The following is a 26,302-nucleotide window of genomic DNA, read 5'->3' on the forward strand; positions in this document are numbered from 1 at the left end:
GAAGAGTTAGGATCAGTTAGGGCTTGGATGGGCTAGGATGAGTTATTGTGTGATAGGATGGTTAGCTATGATTGGCTAGGAACAGTAAAAATAGTCTTGGGATGCTATAATAAATGTGTTTTATTATAGCAGTAACTTGTATTAGTTACTTTAAACACAGTCGTGCCAGCCCATATGGTCTAATGACAAAACAAAGACTTCTTCTAAATGACTGTTATAAGAGCACTCTATATCTCCCTATCCACCAGGGACAATGGTGAATGTTTCTTATTCCACCATAGCGTTAGCATTCTGATCTTTTCACAATTCTAACAGCCTCGTCATTGAGTAACGCGACTGCGACATCTTCCCTGCAAGTCAGAACATCTGGAACCAAACTGTCACCAGCACCAGCCCTTTTAGAACGTCGTTCCTGGGTAACCGTACAAGCCGGTGCGGTACGAAACCCTTCCCACAGCCGTCTCAGGACCCACCTTGAAGAAGGACATGGTGGAGCCGTCCTCCACCACGCCGTACTCGATCTTGGTCTGCTTGGCCAGGTCGTCGGCCGAGTCGATGGGCGACTCCATCCGCTCCACAGTGAGGAAGGCGGCCAGGTTGGCGGTGTAGGAGGAGATGATGATGAGGGTGAAGAACCACCAGATGCCCCCCACTATCCTGGTGGAGAGGGCCTTGGGCATGAGCTCGGAGCCTGGGCAGGAGGAGCAGAGATAGGGGGTCAGACCCAGCCTGGCCCTGGGGTGGGGAGGAGGAAGACCAGAGGACCAGGGCTGGACCAGGCCTCCGCGTCCTGCCTGGAGAACACACGCACGTAAACACGCCTTCACACGCACGTAAACACACACACACGCATGCACGCACGTAAAAACACACACTTAACACGAGTACAAATACACAGGCATGTAAATACACATGGACACACATGTAAACACACGTACACACTCCCACACACACAAACACGTAAACACACGTACACACATGGAAATACACACACACATATAAACATGCACACACATAAACACAATACGAACCAAAATACAAACACACACCAACATGCGTACACATACGCACACAGACACACAGACACACACACAGACACCCAAACACACACACACACACACAGACACACGCACACACACACAGACACACACACAGACACACAGACAGACACCCAAACACACACACACACAGACACACACACACACACACACACACACACAGACAGACACACATACAGACACCCAAACACACACACACACACACACACACAGACACACACACACACAGACACACACACACAGACACACACACACACACAGACACACACACACATACACAGACACACACAGACACACACACAGACACACACACACCTGTAGGCAGGATGGGCAGCAGGTTACTGTAAGCTGGTCTTGACAATGTGCATCTGACCACATTGTGGCCGTGTCTGAAGATTCACACTGATCATGTACTCTGGCTGCACACCAATCACACACACACACACACTCACACACACACACACACACACGCACGCACACACACACACACACACACACACACACACACACACACACACTGTACTTCAACCATTTAGTCATTTAGCAGACGCTCTTATCAACCCTGGAGACAGAATGATGTGTCGTCTTTGGTTCCGTTAAGATCTCAGTCATTTTCTAAGCATTATCAATCATTGTGACATCTAATCATCAATGATCACTCCAACGTATTTCTCGGAGGGCAAACCAGCTTCTGGTAGCGCAGGGTAAGGTGGAGTGAAGGGCAGGCAGGCGATTGGTAGTCATCTGGCTTCTGTCCGTGTGTTTGGGGTCAGAGCTGGTCTGAGGGGAGTGGATGAGAAGCTCTCTCTCCACAGAACAAACTGTTGCTGAGTAGATGTGTTTTATGCTGGGGAACACTGGTCACTATATATCTAGTGTAAGCTCCACATAGAAAATGTTCTTCTGGTAAAAAAGGCTCTTGAATTATCTTTTCAGGGGGTCCTTTTAGTAAACATAACTAAAGAACCCAATCAGAATCTTTTTTGTTCTGCGAGTGTGTGTGTGTGTGTGTGTGTGGGAGGAGTTAGCCTGAGGTACTGAGGCCAGGCAGTAGGAAAGGAAGACGCAGATATCTCTCCAAATCTCTCTCAGCCTCACTGCCAGCCTCGCCCTCAGCCTTACCCCAGCCTCACCCCAGCCTTGCTCTCAGCCTCTCTTACTCTCAGTCTCTCACAACCTTCCTTATCCTCCCTTCCAGCCTCGCTCTCAGCCTCTCTCCCATCCTCACTCCCAGCCAGCCAGGGCACAGAGTCAAGCATGATTCAACAACAGTCGCATCGCCATCCCAGAATACCCTGCAGCCCCGGGCTCTGCTCAGACCACTCCGACGAACAGAACACAGACAGGCACGTAAACAAACAGCGTTCACACAGACACACACACACAGAACCGGGGTCCTGGGACCAGCGATAGCAGGGTTGTTGCGCTACTGCAGGAGATCCGTTTTGACCAGCTTGGAGCTTCTTACCCACCACGCCCCCAGAGAGGAGCTAGCCCAGCTAGTCCAGCTAGCCCAGCTGAGAGGAGCGGCTCAGAGCCCAAACAGAACCTGGTTGGGGCTGACTGTCATGTACCCAAGGTAACGTCGTGACCAAAACAGCACGTCCCACAGTTTCCTGGGGGGGTGGGGCCGGGCCGTGCGAACAGGGAGCCTCTCTGCAAGGGCTGGGCTGCCGCGACCGTCGTCATGAAGACGGTGTGCAGACGACAGTCCGCGGTGTGCCGCCGCCACGGCCGTGCCTGGCGGAGCCTCTGCCTGACAGCCACATCTTCTCAACCGTGTCCACTCGCCGCCCGCCCCGCACACACACACGCACACACACACACACAGCTTCTATACACACCACACACACATCTTATATATACACCACACACACACATCTTATATACACACCACACACACAGCTTATACACACACCAAAACCACACACACACAGCTTATATACACACACACCCTCTGCCCTCCAAACACACACACCCTATACACACACACTCCATATACCCCCCTTTACATACTCCCCCCCATCTTTCATCAGTCCTACCTTTCGATTACATATACTAGCCCGTACTCTGGCATTGTGACACTTATCTAACCTCATCATTACCTTTACCACACAGTACATAATATAATACGTATGTAATATGAATAAATCATGTTTCACACAATTCATTATCATCTACTTGTGTTTCACACCATCTGCTCGCTACAGGGAGCCGGGCTTCATGTCTAGTAGACACCCAGCTTTCACAGTAATTACACCTGGAAGAAAAATCACTCCATCTCTTAACCCTCGTGCTGCCTTCGGGTCACATGACCCAAAGGTTCATAACGAACCATCGTTGTGTTTACCCAATTTTACCCAATACAAAAACAAATACAAATAATTTTCTTTTAACCATTCCAATGTGGGGGGTCTGAGACAGCCCGACAGTTAAAAGAAAATGCTTCACTTTGTTTTTGTATGAGGTAAATTTGTCGCAATACGACGGTGGGTCACAATGACTGATGGGTCAGAATGACCCGAAGATAACACAAGGGTTAACTGTGGATGTACTACTAAGCATGCAGGAAGAGGATCTAGTGACATGCGGCCAGCCAACAACAGCCTTGAGGTAAACAAACAAATCAAAAACTAAATAATTTCTCTAAAGGATTTCAGTCTCGCCAAGTCCACCCAGTCACACCTCCATGCCCTGGTTCAGAGACAGGCAGGCCCAGGCCATGTCCTCATGCTGTCCTGTCTCTCTCACGACCCAGCTCAAGCCTCCAGCCCTGCACGTTCCACTGCTCATTCCCACACGTCACAGGAACCAGAGCCGAGTTGATATTTTTGCTGTTTTTCTTCTCGAAAATGCGACATATCGCTGGTCACAGCATGCACCCCAGTCTAAGAACTCAGATCTCAAGGGAATCGTTCCATTTCATTTTCCGGTACAAACGCCTGTAAGGCAATCTGATTGATTTTTCGTTTCTTGGATTTTTTTGGGACTTGGTTTTCTCAAACCTGAAGACGCAGACTAGTTGAGAAGACATGGCGTCGGTGTGGCAGGAGGCAACAGACCCAGGCCCAGGCAGGCTAGGGGACGGCACACTGCAGGGCTCTTTCTCACTCACACACACTCCAGACCTCTTCCACACTGTCATGGGGGGAGGGGGGGGGGGTAGACTTACCTGATCAGGGATCTGCAGAGGGAGGGCAGGAAGGATGGGGGGGAAAGGGGAAAGAAAAGGAAAAACGGGAAAGAAAGAGGAGAGAGGAGGAAGAGGAGGAGGAAAAGGAGGGAGGAGGGAGAGGAGCTGTAGAAGCAAAGGGAAGGACACTGAAAGAGTCATGCTGCACGTCCTCGCTCCCCCCGTACCCCTCATTCACATATCCTCATTCACATATCCTCATTCCCCAATCGAAAAACTCTGGCGCATCCCCAGACTGCGCTCCCTCCGGGCCACCCAGCGGCCCGGCACCGCCTGCCTCGCGCGGGGCCAGCTCCGCATGCACAGAGGCTCCCGTCATGCACAGCTGTGGGCCTGGGAAAGGCAAGTGGGCCCCCCAGCGAAAGAGTGGGACGTGAGCTGTAGAGAAGGAGGGCAGGCAGAGGCGTCTACCTTGCTGCATGAGAGCTCCGACTCCGAACCAGAAACTATTTAGCAGGGTGAAATTGTTTTCCACCACATCCGAATCTGGGTTGCAAGGGTGGGGGTTATACCACTCGTAGGGGCTAAACCTGGAAGGCAGAAAACACACACACACACACAGGCAGGTTTTATTTCAGTTCAACTTCGGCAAACCAAGAACTGATTTTAAAAAAAACGGAGAAGAGGCAAGATGGAGGAAACATGGCGGGCTGTTGCTAACGGAAACAGGCTGTTGCTCGGTGCCTGGAGAGACAGGAAAACACAAACAGGTTAGTCCCTGGTGCTGAGAGGACCTGGTTCTGGTTCAGGAGACACCCTGAACACTCCATGCAGGACTGGGTCTGGGGTAGGGGAAGTCACTGTGAGGGGTATTACTGAAATGCCGGAGGTCTCAGTTGTACGGTTTCCTATTACTTGTGTGTACGCCTGTACTGTGTGTACATATTGTGTGTATAAACAGTACTGTACAAAAGTCTCATATTTTTCCATGAATATTGTTGTACATTTTTTCTGTATTTGTGCGGCACTATAAAAGGATGTTTTTTTGTTTTTTTTTATGCCGTAGACTTTTGCACAGTACTGTATGTATATATATATATATATATATATATATATATATATATATATATATATATGCATTTTTATATATATGTATAAATATATATAACATACATTCTAAACAATATAGACATTTATACAAGACTACGGTATTCTTTGTTGGGATAAAAGTGAATGTAGGCTTAAAAAAAAAAAAGATTGTCTAGTGAATCATCCTTTATCACATCCTGTCCTGGCTGATAAAAGATCTCCAAGCGTCCGACTTCCTCTGAGGATATTATTGTATATTTTGCTCAGGCCGGCAGTATTCGGTTGATTTAATCATCACAATAGATAGATCCGTAAAACGGCTCGATCACAGAAGACCTCGCCACTCAGCCACAAGCTGACTCGTGTCTTTTATGCTCACATCAAAGGCAATTTGCTTTGTAACGTAATCAATGGGATCTGAATATAACTTCATTGTCACTCGAGAAAGGAGCTAATAATCCTTGTAATCTTTGGAGATGCATTAACATTCAGCAGATCAAACCGTTCAGATCCATCAAGAATGCTGCTGCGCCCGCTCTCGCTCTCGCTCAATCCTCTCAGCCCTTCTCAAGCAAAGACGTTCCCCATTTATTCATCTTAAATAAAAGTGACATTACATTAGTGAAGGTTGATTGGGATACAATTACGCGTCCTGACCTGAGTTTGTGCTGGAGTGGTGGGATGAGGGTGATCCCCTTAGTCAGCCTTCCCCACTCCAGGCACGAGGGGACGACTAATCAAATTGAATATTCAGTGCCTCACGTCTTGACTGTTTTACTTCTTGACTCTTGAGATATGACAGTGCTCTAGTAGCCTGCTCTGAGAATGGGGGAATGTTCTATTCCCATAGGTGGGGATGTGTGTGTGTGTGTCCTCTGGTTGTGAGACAGATATCACCGAGACAGACAGTGTTACCGTACACTGTACCGCACACACAAACGTATGGACGCAGTTTGGAAGCGAAGACAGACAGAGAATAACTGCAGGCTGTCATTCGCTAATGGTGGTTGGCGTTGTGATGTGGTTACTGGAGTGTGTTCCCCCCGTTTCCTGTTCAAGTCAAGGGCCTCTCAATGTCCTCAGAATTCAGCTCTGAGAGAAATCTGGGGATGCTAAATCAATCTGTCCTCTCCCTCTCCCTCTCTTTCTCTCTCTCTTTAACTTTCTCTCTCTCTTTCCCTCTCTCTCTCTTCCTCTCTCTCTCTTTTTCTCTCTCTCTCTCCCTCCTCCTCTCTCTCTCTCTCTCTCTCTCTTCCTCTCTCTCTCTTTTTCTCTCTCTCTCTCCCTCCTCCTCTCTCTCTCTCTCTCTGTCTCTCTCCCTCCCCTCCCTACCTCCTCTCTCTCTCTCTCTCTCTCTCTCTCTCTCTCTCTCTCTCTCTCTCTCTCTCTCTCTCTTTCTCACTCTTGCGTTTGCTCCAGATTTGCTTGCTTGTCAATTTGCAATGCCAAATTGAGTTCATGTGAACTACGACCTCGCTGAGATGTATGGGAGTAGTGACCTCAGCACCCTTACAGAGGTCTCTTTCCTCCCCGATCATGTCCCGAAAAGCCAATTACCAGATGACTTGCACACGGATGAGTGAGGTTGTCATCCGCGTGTGGTTGAAACACGCTAGACGTGGGCGGGGCTGTGGACGGAGGTGGAAGGCGTGTGCACGTAGGAGTGTGCACGTAGGAGTGTGCGCGCGTGGCTGGGACTGTGTGTGTGTCTGGGACTGTGTGTGTGTGTGTCTGTGTGTGTGTGTCTGGGACTGTGTGTCTGGGACTGTGTGTGTGTGTCTGGGACTGTGTGTGTGTGTGTGTGCCTGGGACTGTGTGTGTGTGTCTGTGACTGTGTGTGTGTGTGCCTGGGACTGCGTGTGTGTGTGTGCCTGGGACTGCGTGTGTGTGTGTGCCTGGGACTGCGTGTGTGTGTGTGTGCCTGGGACTGCGTGTGTGTGTGCCTGGGACAGTGTGTGTGTGAGGAGCTAGCCACCGTGAATACCAAGCGAGGCTCGTCGTCGGAGACGCAACAGCTTAACCTGCCTCTCAAGGTAGCGAGGCCGTCCGTCGCCTGTCAGTTTGATCCAATTACACCGGCCGCGCTTATCTCGGGTCATCAGCGCCACGCAGCCAGAAAGTTTGAGGAAGGTCAGAGCGGGAGATAAGCCCGCGCGTCAGGAGACTCAGCAGCCTGAAACAATGGCAGGCTTTTATCTTTTTATGGGGGCAGGGTCATGCCGCCCGAAAACCCAACCGATGATACGCATGATAAGGCCAATGTCAGGGGAGATGAATCAACAGAGTCGGTGATGGTCCTGCCTCTGTTTCCTGGCTGGGCTGGTGGTGGTGGGGGGAGGGGGGTGGGGGGGGGGGGGGGTGGGGGGTTCTTCACATCCCTATATGGGAAACCTCCAGACCATCAAAGACCTGGATCAAACGGCGATAGCCTTCTTCTATTTATAAGCTTACCAGAGATCAATACCTCAGAGGGTGCTGTGGGGAGACTTTGATTAGCATAGCCAGAGCCTCTCGCTCTCTCTCTCTCGTTGTAGAGAACAGAACAAATGCAAGGTGATCACATTGACATTCCGGAACATCTAGTCTTCCCTAGAGTGTGAACAAGAGGGAGGGCCTTTCATATGAGCATGTTCCTGACATGTTGAGCAACTGAACCGGCCAATAATGCCAGCGCCAATCACCGGCATCTTCTGCCTTGTAACAGAAAACAGAAAAATGACGTCATTGTTTCTATCGCAAAAAGAAATTCACGGTGACGTCGTGAAATCGAAGTAAATTGAGAGATAAGCGCTTGGCGATGGACGCGTCTTTTAGTCTTTTAGTCTCTCTCTCTCTCTCTCTCTTAGTTATCTTTAGAAATGTTGCCCGGAAACAAAGAGAGTGCAGGAAATCTAATTCCCCGAGTTATAGCGAGCTGTTAATGCGATGAGAGAGATGTGTGTGGTGGTGTGTGTGGAGATGGATGGAGAGATGGATGGATGGAGAGAGATGTGCGTGGAGGTGTGGCGCACAACACAGACTTTTTCAGCTGTTTCATCACCTGTTTCACAGAGAGGGAACAGTGGAGGGGAAGCCATTAGAGGGAAACATCAAATGCAACGACAACCAAAACAACGACTGGTGATATTCCACGGGGTCGCTCAGGAACAAGGTAATTATGTGTTTTCACAGAGCACCCAGAGGGCAGCTTTCCTTATCAGCTACAGACAACAGTGAGCCCAGGGCTGTAGTCTAGAAACAGCCCTTGTTGTGTCTCTCTATGAACACTCTCTCTCTTTTCTCTTTCATTCGCTGGCCCTCCCGCTTTCTCCCCCGTTCTCTCTCTCTCTCTCTCTCTCTCTCTCTCTCTCTCTCTCTCTCTCTCTCTCTCTCTCTCTCTCTTATCTCTCTCTCTCTCTCTCTCTCTCTCTCTCTCTCTCTCTCTCTCTCTCTCTCGCCAATGCACACACACAATCAATCTCGCCTCACCGCATTCGTGCACCCGTACACTCGCACGCACGCAGGCGGGCACACACACGCACAGATAAATGTGTACGCACACATGTACAGTACGCACACATGTACAGTACGCACACATGTACAGTACGCACACATGTACAGTACGCACACATGTACAGTACGCACAGAGAGGTGCAGTCGCCTTCCCTGATGGGATCGTGGAGCAGAACAACAGGTGTTTGGTGTTGTACGGGCGCATGCATCTACTGTCCGGTGCTCGGGCCCACTAATGCGAACGAGTGTGAAATTATTTCAACTTACCCAAGACTTACTTAGTGTGTTCATAAAAGAAAATAGGTGCATATTCTGAACCAACTTAGATGACAGTTGTCGCTTTTTTATCTTTCGTGTGATCATATCGCCAGTAACATTGGAGGAACAAAAAAAAAACACATGTGCGTTAACTGTAAAACTGCCGGAGGCGCCGGTCGGTGGAGCAGCGCTCTCCCAAAAGTTTTAGAGTCAACATGAACTTTCTCGTTTCCTTCATCCTGCTTCAAACGTGGGCCAGACAGCTCCAGAAGGAGCCAGGGCCACGTCACAACAGTGGCCTACTTTCCCTCCCTGAGAACATGGGCCTGAACAAAGCAGAAAGCACACATCACTGTCCTGAGCTCGCAGACCATGAAAGTAGTAGAATCTTAAAATACCAAAAATACAAACTCCATCAATACAAAAATACAAAAAACACGACTTCATTAGGAATTACTATACTGCGCTCACCATTTAGACAAGGAGATCTGAAGACCAGACACAAATATCTAATAACGCCAACAGTACGTCTGTACAGTGAACCCCAGCCCAGAATGTTCTAGACTCTCTGCGGGCTGCTCTTCACGAAATGACAGTTACGTTCAAGTAGGAGAACAGAGGTTCCAGCTGTGTGCATGATTCTCCCAACAGCCCAGCCGTAACTGGGTAGAGTTGGGATGGAGTTGGGGCTACAGATGACAAACCATTTGAGATCTCCTCCTCTTCTGCAAACTACATTATTTCTCTCCATACAGACTTTTCTACAGCTCATCCATCTCTCCCATAGTAACAACATTTATTTTGGTATCCCTCCATATATACCCTCCTAAAGTTCATCCACCTCTTCTACAATAACTACATTATCTCTCCATATGGTCTCTGCTGAACACGAGGTGATATCCTCCCCTCTGACCCCCTGACCCCCCCCCCCCCCCCCCCACCGGCCTGCTTCCTGGCGCTCCACCGTCCAGAGGTCACCTGACCTTGCGTGTTTGGAGCAAGATGAAGAGAAGGAAAGAAAGAAAAAAAGGGACGGTACGGACTCAGAGACACGGGGGACAGCGGGGAGGGGGGAGGGGGGAGGGGGGAGGGTGGTGGGCCGCTCTCACCCAGGCGCCGCACACACACACAGTCTCATGCAGACTCACACGCACGCACGCGCACACGCGCATGCACACACACACACACGCATGCACACATACACACACAGAGTCCTGAAACGGCTGATTGAACCCGTCTGTTGTCGTCAGGTTTGTGTTGCTGAGCGTTATCTCCTGAGGAGCTGATAGGCCGGTGTGTGTGTGTGTGTGTGTGTGTGTGTAGAGAGAGACAGCGGTGTGTGTGGAGAGACGACGGGGGGAAAGCTGAACAGCCCCCAGGAGGAGGAGAAACTGCCTCATCCCTCGTTCACAAGAGCAGAAAAGACAAAGTCACGAGGGACTTCGTCTTTGTGTAAACTAATCAACTTTTCTCAGAAATAGACTAACACTCATGTAAGTCTTGGCAGCTAATTGCATTAGACGCTTGTTTAGAAATTATACTTTTTAAACTATGGGTTAATTATGTACAGTACATGACATCTCTTATCAGTGAGCGGATATAATATTGTCACTTGGTCGACTCAGGTTGACTCGACGAGTGTTAGATACCACCCTGGTTTTAGTCTGGTGGGGAAAGACGTGTTATAGCATAGTTAGCTTAGCGTGTTAGCTTAGCATGTTAGCTTAGCATGTAGCCTCTGTGTGTGAAGCAGCGGATCACTGCGACTGGCATGTTACCTGGCTATGACAAACAGCACACAACTGACACCCAAGTAAGCCAGCAGAATATACATCCAGATATCGGGCGAGAGGGGGTTGAGGAAGGAGAACACGCCGGGGTTGGTTCCGTTGGGCTTGCGGTAGAGAATACTTATCCCCAGCGTCATGAAGGGCTTGGAGAAGTCGATGACCTTCTCGCGCACATACGTGATGGCCAGGGGAGCCACTGCAAGATCAGCTCTCTGTCAACAGGAAACATAAAAGGGAAGAGGGATAGGACATCAAGTCAGGGGCGCAGGAAGCATTTAGAGGCAATCAAATTAAGACAACAGGGCCTTTACACACCACAGAAGCTGTCCCAAGGCACTTAGGGGGAAATTTAGAGGCTCGTCATTCTCATTGGTCTTCTCTCTCTCTTTCTCTCCATCATTTTCTCTCTCCCACTGGTCAACTCTTTCGCTCCATCTCTCTCTCTCTCTCTCTCTCTCTCTCTCTCTCTCTTTCAGACACACTGTGTGCTGACTCCCTCGCTCCCATTCTCTCTATCTCTCACTCTCTCTCCTTCTCAAATTCACTCTCTCACACACAATATATTGACCCCCCCCCACCACCCCCCCCCTCCCACCCACACCCTCATCCCTCGTGTCTCGGGTTTAGTGTATCAAAGCCGACTGCCAATCATGGAGGAGGTATGTCCGGCCTGCCCAGCCAATCAGGTGACTGTATCTAGGGTTGAAACCTTCAGCTCTCTCAAGACTGATAAATCTCCTTTCCGTATTCTTGCTCAGTGCGTGTTAAACACTCCCAACAAGGTCAGGTGGATCATTTCTCAAAGAAACACCCTTCGCGTCCCATGAAGGTTGCCGTACATCACTCCTGATTGAATGAGGCTTGGTCACCAGAATTGTGATGAATGACAAACTATTTCTGATATCAAATGGGACACGCTGGGTTTTCACATACACAGGCAATGCTACCTTGACAGAGATCCCACGGTAACAGAATACTCTGAGGTAATCGCTCTCCGTCTGGCTCTTTCTCTCCCTCCTTCTCTCCTCTCTCTCCCTCCCTTGTTCTCTCCCTCCCAGATAGGTCAAATTCAAGCGGAACAAAAGTGGACGCGTTGACTGACAGAATGGAGAACGTTTCATTTAACTCCTCTGACAGCATATTTCCAGCCTGTTCCATTCAATTCCCCATTTTCTCGGCGATGTGGGCTCCTTCCGCTCCTGACTCTCCCTGCGAAGGCCCTGTCCTCCCCAATCACTCCCCCCCCACGCACGCCCAGAGAGGGGGGCGGACACGGATTGGACCCCGGAAGTGTCAAAACCCCGGGATCCCGCTCCCAACGGCCAATCGCGTTGTGATGAAGGTGTGTGGGGGGGGGGGGGGGGAAGGTGAGGAGGGAGGGTGGGTGAGGGGGGGTGAGGGGGGGAAGGTGCGTCTGCCAGGCAGTGTGGCTGGAGAGGAGCGGGCTCCAGGGCAGCGCTCCTAATGGGGTCAGATATCCTGGATTGGCTCTCGCACAGACTGTTATTTTTCTGCCCGTGCAGCTTATCCTTCGTGAGAGCTGGAGTTTGTCAAGCTTAATGATCTAGTCCGTAGGCAATGTGTGAGAGTGCGGTTGTGAGCGAGTGTGTGTGTGTATGTGTGTGTGTGTGTGTGTGAGTGTATGGGAGTGTGTGCGAAGATGTGTGTGTGAAAGTGCGTGCCTGGGTCTTTGGCGTGTGTGTGTGTGTCCACATGTGTGTGCGTTTTAATAAGCTCTATTGGGGAACAACTCAAGACAGACTCTAAGCTCTCTTTCCTCATGTACTCTGGTCATTTAAACTGAAATATGTGTGCTCTGACCCTGCCAACACCCCCCCCCCTTCCCTCCTTCCTTCATCTCTCTCTTCCCCTTTCCACCCATTCACTTCCCTGTCTCCCTCTCTCTCTGTCAACAACAGTGTGAAAAGCCTTGTCAGGGCCGTTTCTCCACAGTAGAGGGTTTACCCAATCGCACACCTAGTCATGTTCATCCATTTATATGGATCATTCATTGCCCGATTCTTGATTCATCAATGATTGATCACATTGATCACATTCATCCATATATCCATTCTTAATCTATCCATCCATCCGTAACCCATCCATCCTTCACCCCTCCACCCCTCCCTCTCTGAATCCACACACCCACCTACCTACCTACCTCCCTCCTTCCATCCCTCCCTCCATCCCTCCATCCATCCACCCACCCACCCACCCACCCACCTACCTACCTACCTACCTACCTACCTACCTCCCTCCCTCCCTCCCTCCCTCCCTCCCTCCTTCCATCCCTACCTCCATCCCTCCATCCACCCACCCACCTCCCTCCCTCCCTCCCTACCTCCATCCCTCCATCCACACACCTACCTCCCTCCCTCCTTCCATCCCTCTCTCCCTCCCTCCATCCCTCCACCCACCCACCCACCTACCTACCTACCTCCATCCATCCCTCCACCCACCCACCCACCAACCTCCCTCCCTCCCTCCCTCCCTCCCTCCCTCCTTCCATCCCTACCTCCATCCCTCCATCAACCCCACCTACCTCCCTCCTTCCATCCTTCCATCCCTCCCTCCCTTCATCCCTCCATCCATCCACCCACCTCCCTCCCTCCCTCCTTCCATCCCTCTATCAACCCCACCTACCTACCTCCCTCCATCCGTCCACCCCCCTCCCCTCCCCGCCTCCCCCCTGCCTCTCCGGGGCAGACTCACGTGCTCCATGAGCTCGCGGACCATGCCGTTCCACTGGCCCGAGGTCTCGTCCTGGGCCCCGTAGCTGCTGTCCTCCACCAGCCGCAGCTCGTAGGAGAAGCCCAGGATGGAGGCCAGCTCCCGCAGCAGGTCGATGCAGTAGCCCTCGAAGCGGTCGTTACCGTACAGGGGCTTGTCCGACTTCTTGACCATGACGTAGGGCTCCTCCTGTGTGTGGTTGGGGGGGGGGGGGGGAGGCGGGGGGGGGGGAGAGATAGATGGAGGGGGATGAAGGAATTGAGAGATGGAGAGATAGAGGGGTAGATGGATGGTGGGATTGAGGGATAGAGTGATGGTAGGGTAGAGGGATGGAGGGGAGGGAGTGATGGATGGTGTTACGGAGAGATAGAGGGAAGGTGAGATAGAAGGGTAGAGAAGGGATGGAGAGGTCGAGTAATAGAGGGATCCAAAGGTAGGGGTGTGGAGGGGGAGAGAGATGGAGACAGAGGGATTAGTGTCTGTCCTCCCCTCTGATAAGGACTATCAGAGGGTGTGGATCATGTGAGAGCTCTGCATGCCTGGACACACACTGGGTAGAGGGGGTGAGGACATCTGCTAACACCAGGAGTGTCTGTGTGTGTGTGTGTGTGTGTACTGTACCCGTGTGATTAGGTGTGTGTGTTTCTGCACAGTACAGTTTGTGTGTGTGTGTTTCTTCACAGTACAGTGTGTGTGTTCTATATCTGTGTGATTATCTGTCAGTGTGTGTGTGTGAGAGAGAGAGAGTCTGCTGTAGAGAGCAAAGCCTGACCATAATAGGAGATCATTTTGCATATCTGTGACTCTGCGCTGCTCTCAGGCTTGGCAGCCTGGCTAGCGGATGCTTTCTCAGTCAGATAAGAGATGCTGATAGACTGGCACAGCAGAGCAGGAGCCAACACCCTCTTTGTTAGCACAACCAGCTGGGGAGATTACTGAGGTCCCCTCTCGCTCCCTACCCTCCCTGCCTCTCCTCCCTGCCTCTCCTCCCTGCCTCTCCTCCCTGCCTCTCCTCTATCCCTCTACTCTATCCCTCTCCTTCTCTTCTCTCCTCCATCCCTCTCCTCTCCTTCCCCTCTCCTCCCCCTCTCCTCCCCCTCTCCTCCATCCCTCTCCTCCCCCTCTCCTCTATCCCTCTCCTCCCCCTCTCCTCCATCCCTCTCCTCCCCCTCTCCTCCATCCCTCTCCTCCCCCTCTCCTCCATCCCTCTCCTCCCCCTCTCCTCCATCCCTCTTCTCTCCCTCTCCTCCATCCCTCTCCTCTCCTCCTCCTCTCCTCCACCCCTCTTCTCTCTCTCCCTCCATCTCCTTCCTCCATGTCACACTCTTCTCCCTCCTCCATGTCTCTCTCTATATTTGTATTCTCTTGTTACTCTGCAAGGCAGACTTGAGTGTCAGACAGGTGTTGTTTACCAGTGAGAGCTGTGGCACGGAAAAAAAATACAACATTGGTGACTAGAATGATCTCCACCAGCTTTCACACATTTCAGCTGTTAAGAGTTTTAGACGCGGTAACAACAGGCTTAACTCACAGTAATATGGCTATTGTGTTAGCATGAGCTCACCCAGGATGCTGGAGAGTTTAATGATGCCACCCTGATTAAACAACAGTGGCCTTGTTGAATTCTCCGTCTGTTGAAAGTGTTGTGTTTGGTTTCATCCTGTGCCGGCATGAAGGTATTTCGCCATGAGATCATGCTCTTCTGTGTAATAAAGGACCTGTTTGACGACCGTACACACACAGGCACCAATACACACACGCATGCATGGACACACACACACGCCATGTCTGGAGTGTACCTTCTCTCTGTGTTTCCATGGAGACACAGATCCCCGCACACACATATGAATGGACGCAAATCGTTTTTGTTTTTCCCCAGCGCTGTCAAAAAAAACACCAATCAGAGACTGTGGACCGTAGCCGCAATGTTTGCCAACGTGTGTATCGCCATGGTAACAGAGCGACGGTTTCCATATGCAGCTTGGAGCAGCCGTGAATGAAGGTGAAAGTCTTTTCTCCGTCTCTCTCTCTGTGTGTCTCTCTCTCTCACACACACACACACATATGTTTTATTGTGTCACCTACAACCACAGAGAAGACATTCAGATTCTCATTCAAAACAAACCCCGTCTAGAGCCTGCCTGGTAACAGGGAACTGCAGCAGCAATCAGCACATCCTGTTTGCGACTTGTGGACCGTGTTCACAGCGTATGGAATACTGTCTTCTGGTTACAGTCTCTCACAAAGACACGGATAAACCGCACTATCGCCCCCTCATCCCCCTAGGGCCCCCAGCCCCCCTCTCAGCCTGCACCCCCCAGCCACCCCACCCCCCTCCCAGCTCAACACTCGGCCTCCCCTGCCTCATTCCCAGCACCCCCCCTCCTCCAAATCTCCTGCCACCCCCACTACAACGCCCCCTCCCCCCCCCCCTCCCTCCAGAGCCCCCCACTTCACACTCTTGGACATATCTTGGAAAATCTTTCCCTTAATAGACTGCAGTCTCTGTGGTGCAAAGCTGCCTGTTGGAATAACTGTTATCTGGCACGTTTAGCACAGTGTGGGTTTCTGTCATCCCATTAGCAGCTTGTGAACTCAAACCATCTCTCAAAAGTCCAAAACTGATTATTTTAAACGTTGGCACAGACAACTTTTCACTGCGAACCTGATACTTCTGTTCTCTCATTTGCATCTCGTGTATACAGAAGCTCTGTTGTGGATGTTGTGGTAAAAATTAGTCAGGTGAGGAAATGGTGTGTTTCTGCCGTAGCATTAATTCACAGAGGAAGTAGAGGCAGAGTATTTCACAGATTTACGACTCCGAATCCAGACCCTGCGAAAAACTAACGTGTCATATCCCCCCCCCCCTCACCCCAGTTTCTGGAGAAAGAAAAGAAAAATCCTCTTTGAAACAGAATCCGAACCGTTTGATTTATGGCTGCATGGTATTCCAGAGGCCGATTAATCCCAATTAATCTCATAAACACAGACCCAGGCGCGCGCGCGCGGCATACAACTACCTAATCTGACAGAGGCGCCTGCTGCTGAATGGCCTTACATGTGTTGTTAAAGCGGCGCATAATCTGCCAGGCCCAGACACGTGTCAGCATGTGGTGGAAGAGGCTGACAGAGGTTCACACGCGTGTGGGAGGACTCACATGCACCCCCCCGACCCCCCGACCCTCCCCCCACCCACCCACCCACGCCCACCCCACCCCCCCTCCCTCCAGCTCCTTGTCTCCCGTGGAGAGGCCCTGCAGACACAGCACCACACCATCTTTAATTAAAAAATAGGATGAGGAGAACAGAGACGAGCTATCTCGGTATAACAAACCTAATTAAAGCCATACTGCATCTAGCGTTCTGCTCCAGAGATATCTCCCTCTCCCTGAAATGTAAAATCATCCCTGTTCTTCTCTGAAAAAAAACTAAAATGATGATTTTAGTGCCGTTTTTTAATAACATTTCTTTGAGTTGGATTGATTCCCCTGACCAGTACCGGTCCTAGCACATTTGGCGCCATAGGCGAGATTTATCACGAGCCCCCCCCCCAACCACAACACGGACATATGACGTGGGGCGGTTGGCGCCCTTTGCTGGTTGTGCGGGAGGGTTAATTAATAGATGCACTTGGGAAAATGCCCCCCCCCTCTTCATGCCGCCCTAGGCGGCTGCCTATGTCGCCTGTAGGAAGAACCGGCCCTGCCTCTGACAGAGAGTAGGTTGTGAGGATGAGTTTTCCCACTGGCTGAATCCTGAATGAAACTTTCCTGTTTCGATTCCCGCGTGCGGCGCTGTTCAGTTCTCAAATGACCCATCGCACAGGCCTTTCTGTGTGGAGTTGGCATGTGATCACATGGGTTTTCTTCACAAAGAACCCAGATATAAAAATATGCAGAACACATCGCTCTCCTGGCCAGTAGGCACTTGGCCCTGGAAAGCCTTGATATATATGGCTGACCACTGCTACTGGCTGCCCTGGAACAAGGACAGCAGGATGGGAGGACAACTAGAATGTGATGGTGAGTCTTTTATAAAACATTGTTAATATTATTACCAACGCAGTGGTTAGGGGAACTGACTGCAGAATTAGAGGTCACAGGTTTGAATCCTCCATCTCTATGTTAGTTTGGATAAAAGTGTCTGCTAAAGAGACCACACATTATTAATTAATTAAACAAAGACCAAATCAGGGGACAGTTGATCTTGTTTAGTTCCCTGAGTGGCCTTTGGAGGACAATACAAACAGCCAATAGAGTTTTAGAGAGCCATCCTGTACCAAACCTTGGATCATGGATTCTAAACAGGGTGGAGCGTACTAGCAGCATATGTTTGATTACACTAGCATTTAGCCTAATGGAGACATATGCGTCTGTTTGCGAATGTGGTCTAATAAATTCATATTACACATCTGTTTCTTTACCACGCGGGGTTTTGTGAGTCTGCGAGTCGGAGTTTAGCTGGAGCTTGTTTGCTTTTCCCTCTCGTCCCCTTGGAGACGTTTCCCTCAGAATACCAACAGCAGCACAGCGAACAGAACAGACCTGGGAGCATTAACATTTAATGTCATGTCTAACTTTCATCATCTCTCTTTCTTCTCTCTCACCTTCCCTCGCTGTCTCTCTACCTCTCGCTCTCTCCCCCTCGCTCTCTCCCTCTCGCTCTGTCCCACTCTCTCTCTTCTCTCCCTCTCTTCTCTCCCTCTATTGTTCTCCTCTCTCTCTTTGATCCATGGATGCACTACTGAGATGGAGCAGGTTTGTACCAGTTAATTCACCCTGATGGGTGACTGGTAGATTGAGGAACACGAGTAAATAAAAGACTCATATTGAATTCTGTTTTAATTAATTGCTTCTCGCGTCTGGAATACTAAACGTTTATTGGCAGAGACTAGCCCCTCCCACACAAGGAAGCAGCCTATAGGAGGGATACTGCTGTAAATAGACTGCCGTGATTGGTTCCCCTGAGACCTTTTTTAGTTGACATTTCGAAGGCATTCAGCAGCAGTTGAGATGTGAGCTGAGATATTAGTAGGAGTCCGCTACTTTGTAGTTCTCAGACTGTTTCTGAGTCAAGTCTCCTCTTTGAAAATGGAAGACAAGTTCAGCGTTATTTGAACAGCCATTTTCTCTACTTCCCTTTGTCCTCCTCACAGTCCCACTTAAATCCTAACGAAGTTCCAGTGTAACTAATAATGTTGCTATTAGTATTGCTGTATAGTTAGATGGTAGTCATTGTAACTCCATAGTGCCCGCTCTCCTAATCTTCCTCGCTCTCTCATGCCACAGCCCAGAACACCAGCCTGGCGCCTCACACAGATGTATTAGATTAGATGTATTTTGGGGCGTTTTACTGCTTTATTGGAAAAGGATAGCTAGAGATAGACTGGAAAAGCAGGGAGAGCGAGGGGGATAGATAGAGAGAGAGCATGAGAGAGCATGAGAGAGCAAGAGATAGAGAGAGAAATCGAGGAAAACATGCAGGGAATGGGTCGGGCTGGAATAGAACCTGAGACCCTGTGATAAGGCTCTCTACCCGGTGAACCACCTGGGCGCCTCGCCTACAGAACTCCAACCGATCAGAACCCACAAGGGAACAACCCATCTAAGCGAGGAGACCCCGGACAGCGCAGCTTCCACCCGAAAAGAAAACAAACAACAACAAAAACTGAAAAAGTTTTATTGCTCCAGTTATATCTTTACCCACACAGCAGCAGGAAGATGGATAAAAGCAGGCATCAATCAGTCGTTACAAACCCAATTAATGTCATGCCTCCCTCCTCTGTCCTCCGCTTGCCCTGCCTCCACAGATCTCCCCATGACTCAATCCTGATATGGCAATTACAGCCTTGAAGACTCTTAACTAATAACAGCTATCCAATCACTGCACAGCGTGCGCAGATGAGAACAGAGAACCGGGACAAATAATGACAACCCACAATTTGGTTGATATTGTTATTTTTACGCTCTGCTTCGTAATAATAGGATCACAAATTCGACTTAATTCTCTTCATTCCAGAAATTTCAGTTTTTGTGGGGATGAATCAGGCACGCGCTCGCACGCGCCCGCCCGCACGCACACACACAAGCACACGCACACATGAAGGAGATGACAGTTCAACAGCGTGTAACATATTGTCTATGAAGTGAATGAAGACTCAGTAAAAGATAACGTATTTTAACCTCCGGGCGCTTGACACCTCAATGAACCCAATTCAACATCCCTATCAATCCTTTAGTTTGACACCACTGGTCTGAGAAAGCACTCTCCAACAGAACGATAGATGGGAGGGCGAGGAGTAAACCGTGAAATCTTATTGGACAATCAATCAGTCAATTAGCCCTGCCCGAAACCATTCTCACCCAATTGGAAACTCTCCTGGAGTGCTGTGATAACCTGAGTGCTTAGGAGGGCCGTGCTGCGCTCAAGTGTACAAACAGAACACAGCCTTGGGTTCTTTCTACAAAGCCGTAAAGATCCAGTCAGACGTTTCAAAACTTAACAGGAAAAGCCGAGATGCAAGAAAAAAAAACGAAAAGAATCTTGGTGTCCCTCTCTCTCTATTCTCTTTCTTTAGTTTTTTTCTACCCTGCACAAAAGATTATCTCCAAGGACGATAAAGAATTCTCGGATCGAACTGAATGTGTAACTACAGCTCTGATGTCATGATCTGGGAAATGCAGTCCATGCCTTGCCTCTACCCACCAAAAGTGGTGAAACTACCCAGGTCTGATCCTACATTTCTGCTGAACTTTCCACTTCCACGATTTGTATGTCGCTTTGGATTCAAAGCATTTGCTCATTCAAGAAATACAAGTGTGGACATGGAAACTTGAGCTCTGAAGAGACGCTCACTGCCGGTCCAGAGGAAGACTACGAGGGCTTGCTAGCTCACCAGGATGGTGGAGACCACCAGGGATCTGTTGGACAGGGAGTCGGTGATGTTGGCCGTCTTGCCCTTCTGGTTCTCTGTCATGTTCAAGCCGCTGGGAGGGTCCCAGGTCCCGATCTGGAAAACACACCACAGATCTGGAACATTCTACACCTACTGGCAGAGGCTGATTCATGATGTGGATGTGACACACACACCACACACACACGCACCAGTTCAGCCCATGGAGCTTTGTGTTTGTGAGTGTGTGTGTTTGTATGTGTGTGTGTATGTACAATAAGAACTATATTTCTCAGCCCAGGGACACGGCTGACAGTTGAGTGAACTCTAAACTCTGTCCGGGGGTGTGCTCGAGCCCTGCAGGAAGTGATGTAAGCACTGACTAGGATCAGGATCTGCCACTAGTCTTGTAAGGGGAAGTGGGGGAGAGTGGAGGGACAGAGGGAAGAGGAACCGGAGGATGGAGGAGGCCTTGAGGTAGTGTGTTGGAAGGTGTCCTGCCTCCCCCTACCGCCCCCCTATCTACCCCTGCCTCCCCCTACCGCCCCCCTATCTACCCCTGCCTCCCCCTACCGCCCCCCTATCTACCCCTGCCTCCCCCTACCGCCCCCCTATCTACCCCTGCCTCCCCCTACCGCCCCCCTATCTACCCCTGCCTCCCCCTACCTCCCCCCTATCTACCCCTGCCTCCCCCTACCGCCCCCCTATCTACCCCTGCTTCCCCCTACCTCCCCCCTATCTACCCCTGCCTCCCCCTACCGCCCCCCTATCTACCCCTGCAGCCTCTGCCTCCCCCATCTCCCCCTTCCTTTCCCTGCCTCCTATCTCTCCTGCCTTCCCTACCTCCCCCCTATCTACCCCTGCCTCCCCCTACCTCCCCCTATCTACCCCTGCCTTCCTCACCTCCCCCTCTTCTCCCTAGCACCCACCTCTCTCTCCTGGCCTCTTCTGATCTCCCCCCCTCTCCTCCCTAGCCTCCCCTCACCTCCACCTTCTCCTCCCTAGCCTCCCTCTGTCTCCCCCCTCTCTCCCCCAGACAAGCTATCAGCAGGAGGGGCCGGGGGTCTTGGGGGCCTCTGAGGCCTGGCTACAGGGGAGGCCAGTGTGGAGCCCAGAGTGGAGGCCAGAGATGGGCTTTGTAATTGCAAATCAACTCTTTAATTCAGCCTTCATGAGGCTGGAGGGCTTCTGAAGGGTTTTTTATTAATAGAGTAAATTATTCATGGAGGTGCAGACACACGCATCACAGAGATGGGAGGTCAGGAGCTGCTGAGAGGCACATACCATGGAGTATGTGTGTGTGTGTGTATGTGTGTGTGTGTGTGTGAGTGTGTGCGCTTGTGGTGCATGCCTGTCTGAGTGTGTGCAGCTGTGTGTAAGAATGATTACAGTATCTATGGCGCTGGCAAGAAATTCTGAGTGATTATACCCAAATGAACATGCATTCTACTGTGAGTAACACACACGCACACACACACACAAAGACACACAGACACACACACACAGACACACACAGACACACACACACAGACACACACACAGACACACAGACACACACAGACACACACACACTCTGTGTACCTTCTCCAGTCCCTCCTCCTTCAGGCTGATGACGTCCAGGTCAAAGTCTGTCCTCAGGCCGTTGCTCCTGTTGAAGGTGATCCGGCCAGTCAGGCCGTCCCAGTGAGCCTGGAACACAGGGAGACCCCCCTGAACCATCAGAACCCAGAACCATCAGAACCGTCAGAACCCAGAACCATCAGAACCCAGACAGTCAGAACCCAGAACCATTAGAACATTCAGAAACCAAATTCAGACAGTGAATTATCTCTGGATGAGAACTGGTGTAATGCAGTTATACAGTGAGATGAGGATCAACTAAGAAGTAATTTAGGCCTATACATGGCTTGTAGTCATGAGTGAGGGAGAGAGAGAGAGAGAGAGAGAGAGAGAGAGAGAGAGAGAGAGAGAGAGAGAGAGAGAGAGAGAGAGAGAGAGAGAGAGAGAGAGAGAGAGAGAGAGAGAGAGAGAGAGAGAGGAAAGAAAGAGAAGAGAAGAGAAGAGTGGATAAGAGAATAGAAGAGGAGGAGCAGAGAGCAGGAGAGGGGGAGGAGAGGGGGAGCAGAGAGCAGGAGAGAGGGAGGAGAGGGGAAGGAGAGAGGAGAAAAGAAGAAGAACAGAGACTGAGCCGGCTGCCCTCTCTCCCTGACAGGAAATGTTCCAGAATCCAGCACACTGAGGAGGAATCAGCCAAGTACAGGAGGAATTACAGATGCCTGTAGCAGGAGAGAGGCCTTGTGAAGCCTAAGCCAGGCTCATTACTGTGAGCCAGGCTCATTACTGTGAGCCTGCATCCAGAGGAACAGGGGTGTACCTGCTGCACCAGCAGACCACACACACAACACGCACGCATACATGCACGCATACATACTGTACAATGGTAAGTGTGTTAGAGTGTTAGTCTGTGTCTGTATGTATGTGTTTGCCTGTGTGTGAGTGTGTGCACGTGCGAGTGTCTGTGATAGTGTGTGTAAGTGCACGCGTGTATGTGCATGTGTGATTGTGTAAGCGTGTAAGCGTGTGTAAGTGTGTGTGTATGTATGTATGTATGTCTGTATGTATGTGGGTGTACATATGTGTATATGTGTATGTATGTGTGTGTACATAATGTGTACGTGTTTGAGTGTGTGCGTGTGAGTGTGTGTGTGTGTGTATGTTTGTGTGGAGTGTGTGTGTGTGTGTGTGTGTGTGTGTGTGTGTGTGCGTGTGAATGTGTGTGGAGTGTGTGTGTGTGTGTGTGTGTGTGAGTGTGTGTGTGAATGTGTGTGTGGATTGTGTGCGTGTGAATGTGTGTGTGGAGTGTGTGTGGAGTGTGTGTGTGTGTGTGTGTGAGTGTGTGTGAATGTGTGTGTGTGTGCGTGTGTGAATGTGTGTGTGGAGTGTGTGTGTGTGTGTGTGAGTGTGTGTGTGAATGTGTGTGTGGATTGTGTGCGTGTGAATGTGTGTGTGGAGTGTGTGTGGAGTGTGTGTGGAGTGTGTGTGTGTGTGTGAGTGTGTGTGAATGTGTGTGTGTGTGCGTGTGTGAATGTGTGTGTGGAGTGTGTGTGTGTGTGCTTGCAGCGGGGACCCACCTCCTTGATGAGAGCCATGAAGCGGTTTCCGAAGCGCCAGGGTTTGTGTCTGTTGCACTGCAGGGAACTGACTGTGATCTGCTGAGACTGCTGCACTGCCACGGCAACCACGTGCACGGCGTCATACATGAGCGCGGCGTCCGTCTGCAAGGCAAGCACACGCAGGGTCAGGGGTCAAGGGTCAGCCACCACGACAGACACAGGGAGAAGGGCACACAGGAGATGTCACAGTGTTGATTGGACACCAGGATTGTTTAGTGAGCTTGTGGAGTGTTTATGTAGGTCCACTCTTGTGAGATGGACCTGAGTAAACACCTGGTTGTATATGAACTTGACAGATTTTCTATGCAAGGAACATTAGCATTCAACAATCTTCGCTGCGTCCCCAATTGATGATGCGCATTACATGTATTTTATGTATTGTGACTTCATTGTTATAGGTACAGAAACCAACATGGAAACCATGAACATTTCCTATATTTAAAAATTGCACTGAAACGCTATTCTGCAAGGGGGAAAAGAGCTTGGAGGCTTTCTACACAACACCTTCCTGTCTGGCAGGGCGGGGTATAGCTGTGACGGAGGCCAGACAGGAAACAGACAGCTAAGAAAGAGAAATATCACAGATGATATCAGAGAAATGCCAGTCATCCACGCTCCAGCACAGAACCCTCTAATTACACAGTCCCTCCCAAAAAAAAATCTAATTAGTGTTTGTCTCGCTTGATTGAAAAGCAATCACAACAGCTCTCTGCGTCTGTTGTAAGGAAACAGTGCCTGGGGTTGTGTTGGAAACCGCTGTCCTGCTCAACAAATCACCCTCAAACCTGTCATTTCCCTCAGCTTGAGCTCTGATTGGGTGTAGAAAGGTTGCAGATAAAGATGCAGTTGGATGATAATGGTGGTGTGTGGCTGCTGAAGAATACAAGTCATTCCGGTCTGTCTGTCTGTGTGTGTGTGAGAGTCTGTCTGTGTGTGTGTGTGTGTGTGTGTGTGTGTGAGAGTCTGTGTGTGTGTGTCTGTGTGTCTGTGTGTGTGTGTGTGTCTGTGTCTGTGTGTGTGTGTGTGTGTGTATGTGTGTGTGAGTCTGTCTGTGTGTGTGTGTGTGCTTTCCTATCTTCCTGTTTCAATCAGCATCAATCTGCCTTCCCCCAGACATGTGGGAGAAGGGGATTTAGGAGAGTGTGATATTAATAATGTCTCCTTTAGAAGGCCTTGCAGGGCGAGGGCGAGGGTGTGAACTAACTAGAGGCTGGGGGACCTTCTGGAGGCAGGGGTGTCACGACAGAGCTGGCTGATACGGCACCAGCTGTGCCCTGCCCGCCCCGTCTCTCCCCGGGGGAGGATGGCAGGGAGAGCAGTCTATCCTCAGCCACAGTCTGGCCACCAAGTCTCTGTCTGTCTGTCAAGCCACACACCGTGGAGACACACACACACACACACACACACGCCCCGCGGGGGAGAGTTACCATTACTGAGACATGCCAAACCTGTCAATCACCCACAGCAGTGATGGAGTGCAGAGTGACAGCCAATGGGATTACTGGAGTGCAGAGTCGACAGCCAATGGGATTACTGGAGTGAGAGGCGACAGCAGGAAGGGGGTGGGGTTGGGGAAGGCAGAGATCTCTGCCTTCCCCAACCCCCTGCCGAGATGGCAGACTCAAACTCAGTCCACCTGACCCAAGACTGTGTACTTACGTAAATAAAACTAGAAACCTCTGTCTACATAACTGTAATCGCCAGCCAGGGAAGATTGTGGGAGAAACCAATGACTTTCTATATGCTTATGTTAATCACAACCAGTAGATTACCTATTGTCTTATTTGTTCATGAAGTTTATCTAATTATATCTAATTATTCCTATATATTTTTCGCTATAACAAATTTGTGAAATTAGAAAAACTAAGATTACATACATCCACCAGGTGTTCATAATACCATCCACATGACACAATATTTACAAAAAGAGTTAGAGTTACAACAGTAACACATGATAAGGAATGAATATGAACAAATTAGGAGGCAATAGCTGATCTATTAATTGTGATAAACATAAGCACAGGAAATCCTTGATTCCTCCCACAACATTCACGCGCATGAGTGGTCCGTGATCTTTCACATCCTGTGAGGTCTCGTGTGTAGGAAGAGCGGACAGACGGTCCGGATGATGAAAACAAAACACAAGAAGAGTGGAGCTGCACCGGTGTCACATAGCAACACCGATGCTAACCGTTACCACCACGACCTGATTCCTACTGCCTGAAGGCGTCAGAACACACCAAGGAAAAAGAAAACGTTCTGTTTCTACAGCGGAACGATTGAACGCATGAGTGTTTTGGCGAAGTAAATGCGAGTAAGAAAAAAAAAGAAGGAAGATTAAACGTGGGAAAAGTGGAAAGAGGGAGGAGAGGCAGGCGTGTGAGTTTTGGCAGCATCGGCTCGAGTGCTTCTCGCGACTCCCTCAGCGCGGGCCTCAGAAGCACCCGACAGGCAGACTCGCGAATGATTTAGCAACACCGCCACTTCACACCATAAACATCTCATTAAAATCAATTATGTCACCCCTGAATGAAATTAAAGCTAAACACTTTAAAAGCAGCTTTTCCCCAGTGTCAGCCAAAATGAAAATTACCCCCGGTGCTGTCTATTTGTTCCCCCCCGCCTCGTTTTCGACTCCTTTCCCCTTCATGCAGAGAACGATTTATTACATTTCCTAAACTCCGATT

The 26,302-nt window shown here is 50.1% G+C and overlaps 1 protein-coding gene across 1 annotated transcript in view; it reads right to left on the reverse strand.

Annotated features, from left to right (window-relative positions):
- The window catches only part of LOC134016622 (glutamate receptor ionotropic, kainate 2), a gene marked incomplete at its 5' end in the record, with an annotated part of 47,189 nt that extends 23,472 nt beyond the window's left edge, over nucleotides 1-23,717 (reverse strand). Inside the window, 7 exons of the mRNA XM_062455966.1 lie at nucleotides 474-691; nucleotides 4,663-4,781; nucleotides 10,809-11,032; nucleotides 13,533-13,739; nucleotides 20,446-20,559; nucleotides 22,024-22,131; nucleotides 23,574-23,717. Of these exons, the coding sequence (XP_062311950.1) occupies nucleotides 474-691; nucleotides 4,663-4,781; nucleotides 10,809-11,032; nucleotides 13,533-13,739; nucleotides 20,446-20,559; nucleotides 22,024-22,131; nucleotides 23,574-23,717 (1,134 nt within the window). The remainder of the gene's footprint in view (nucleotides 1-473; nucleotides 692-4,662; nucleotides 4,782-10,808; nucleotides 11,033-13,532; nucleotides 13,740-20,445; nucleotides 20,560-22,023; nucleotides 22,132-23,573) is intronic.
- Between the last annotated feature and the right edge of the window lie 2,585 nt (nucleotides 23,718-26,302).

Source organism: Osmerus eperlanus, unplaced genomic scaffold (assembly GCF_963692335.1).
Source record: "Osmerus eperlanus unplaced genomic scaffold, fOsmEpe2.1 SCAFFOLD_89, whole genome shotgun sequence".
Lineage (NCBI taxonomy): Eukaryota > Metazoa > Chordata > Actinopteri > Osmeriformes > Osmeridae > Osmerus > Osmerus eperlanus.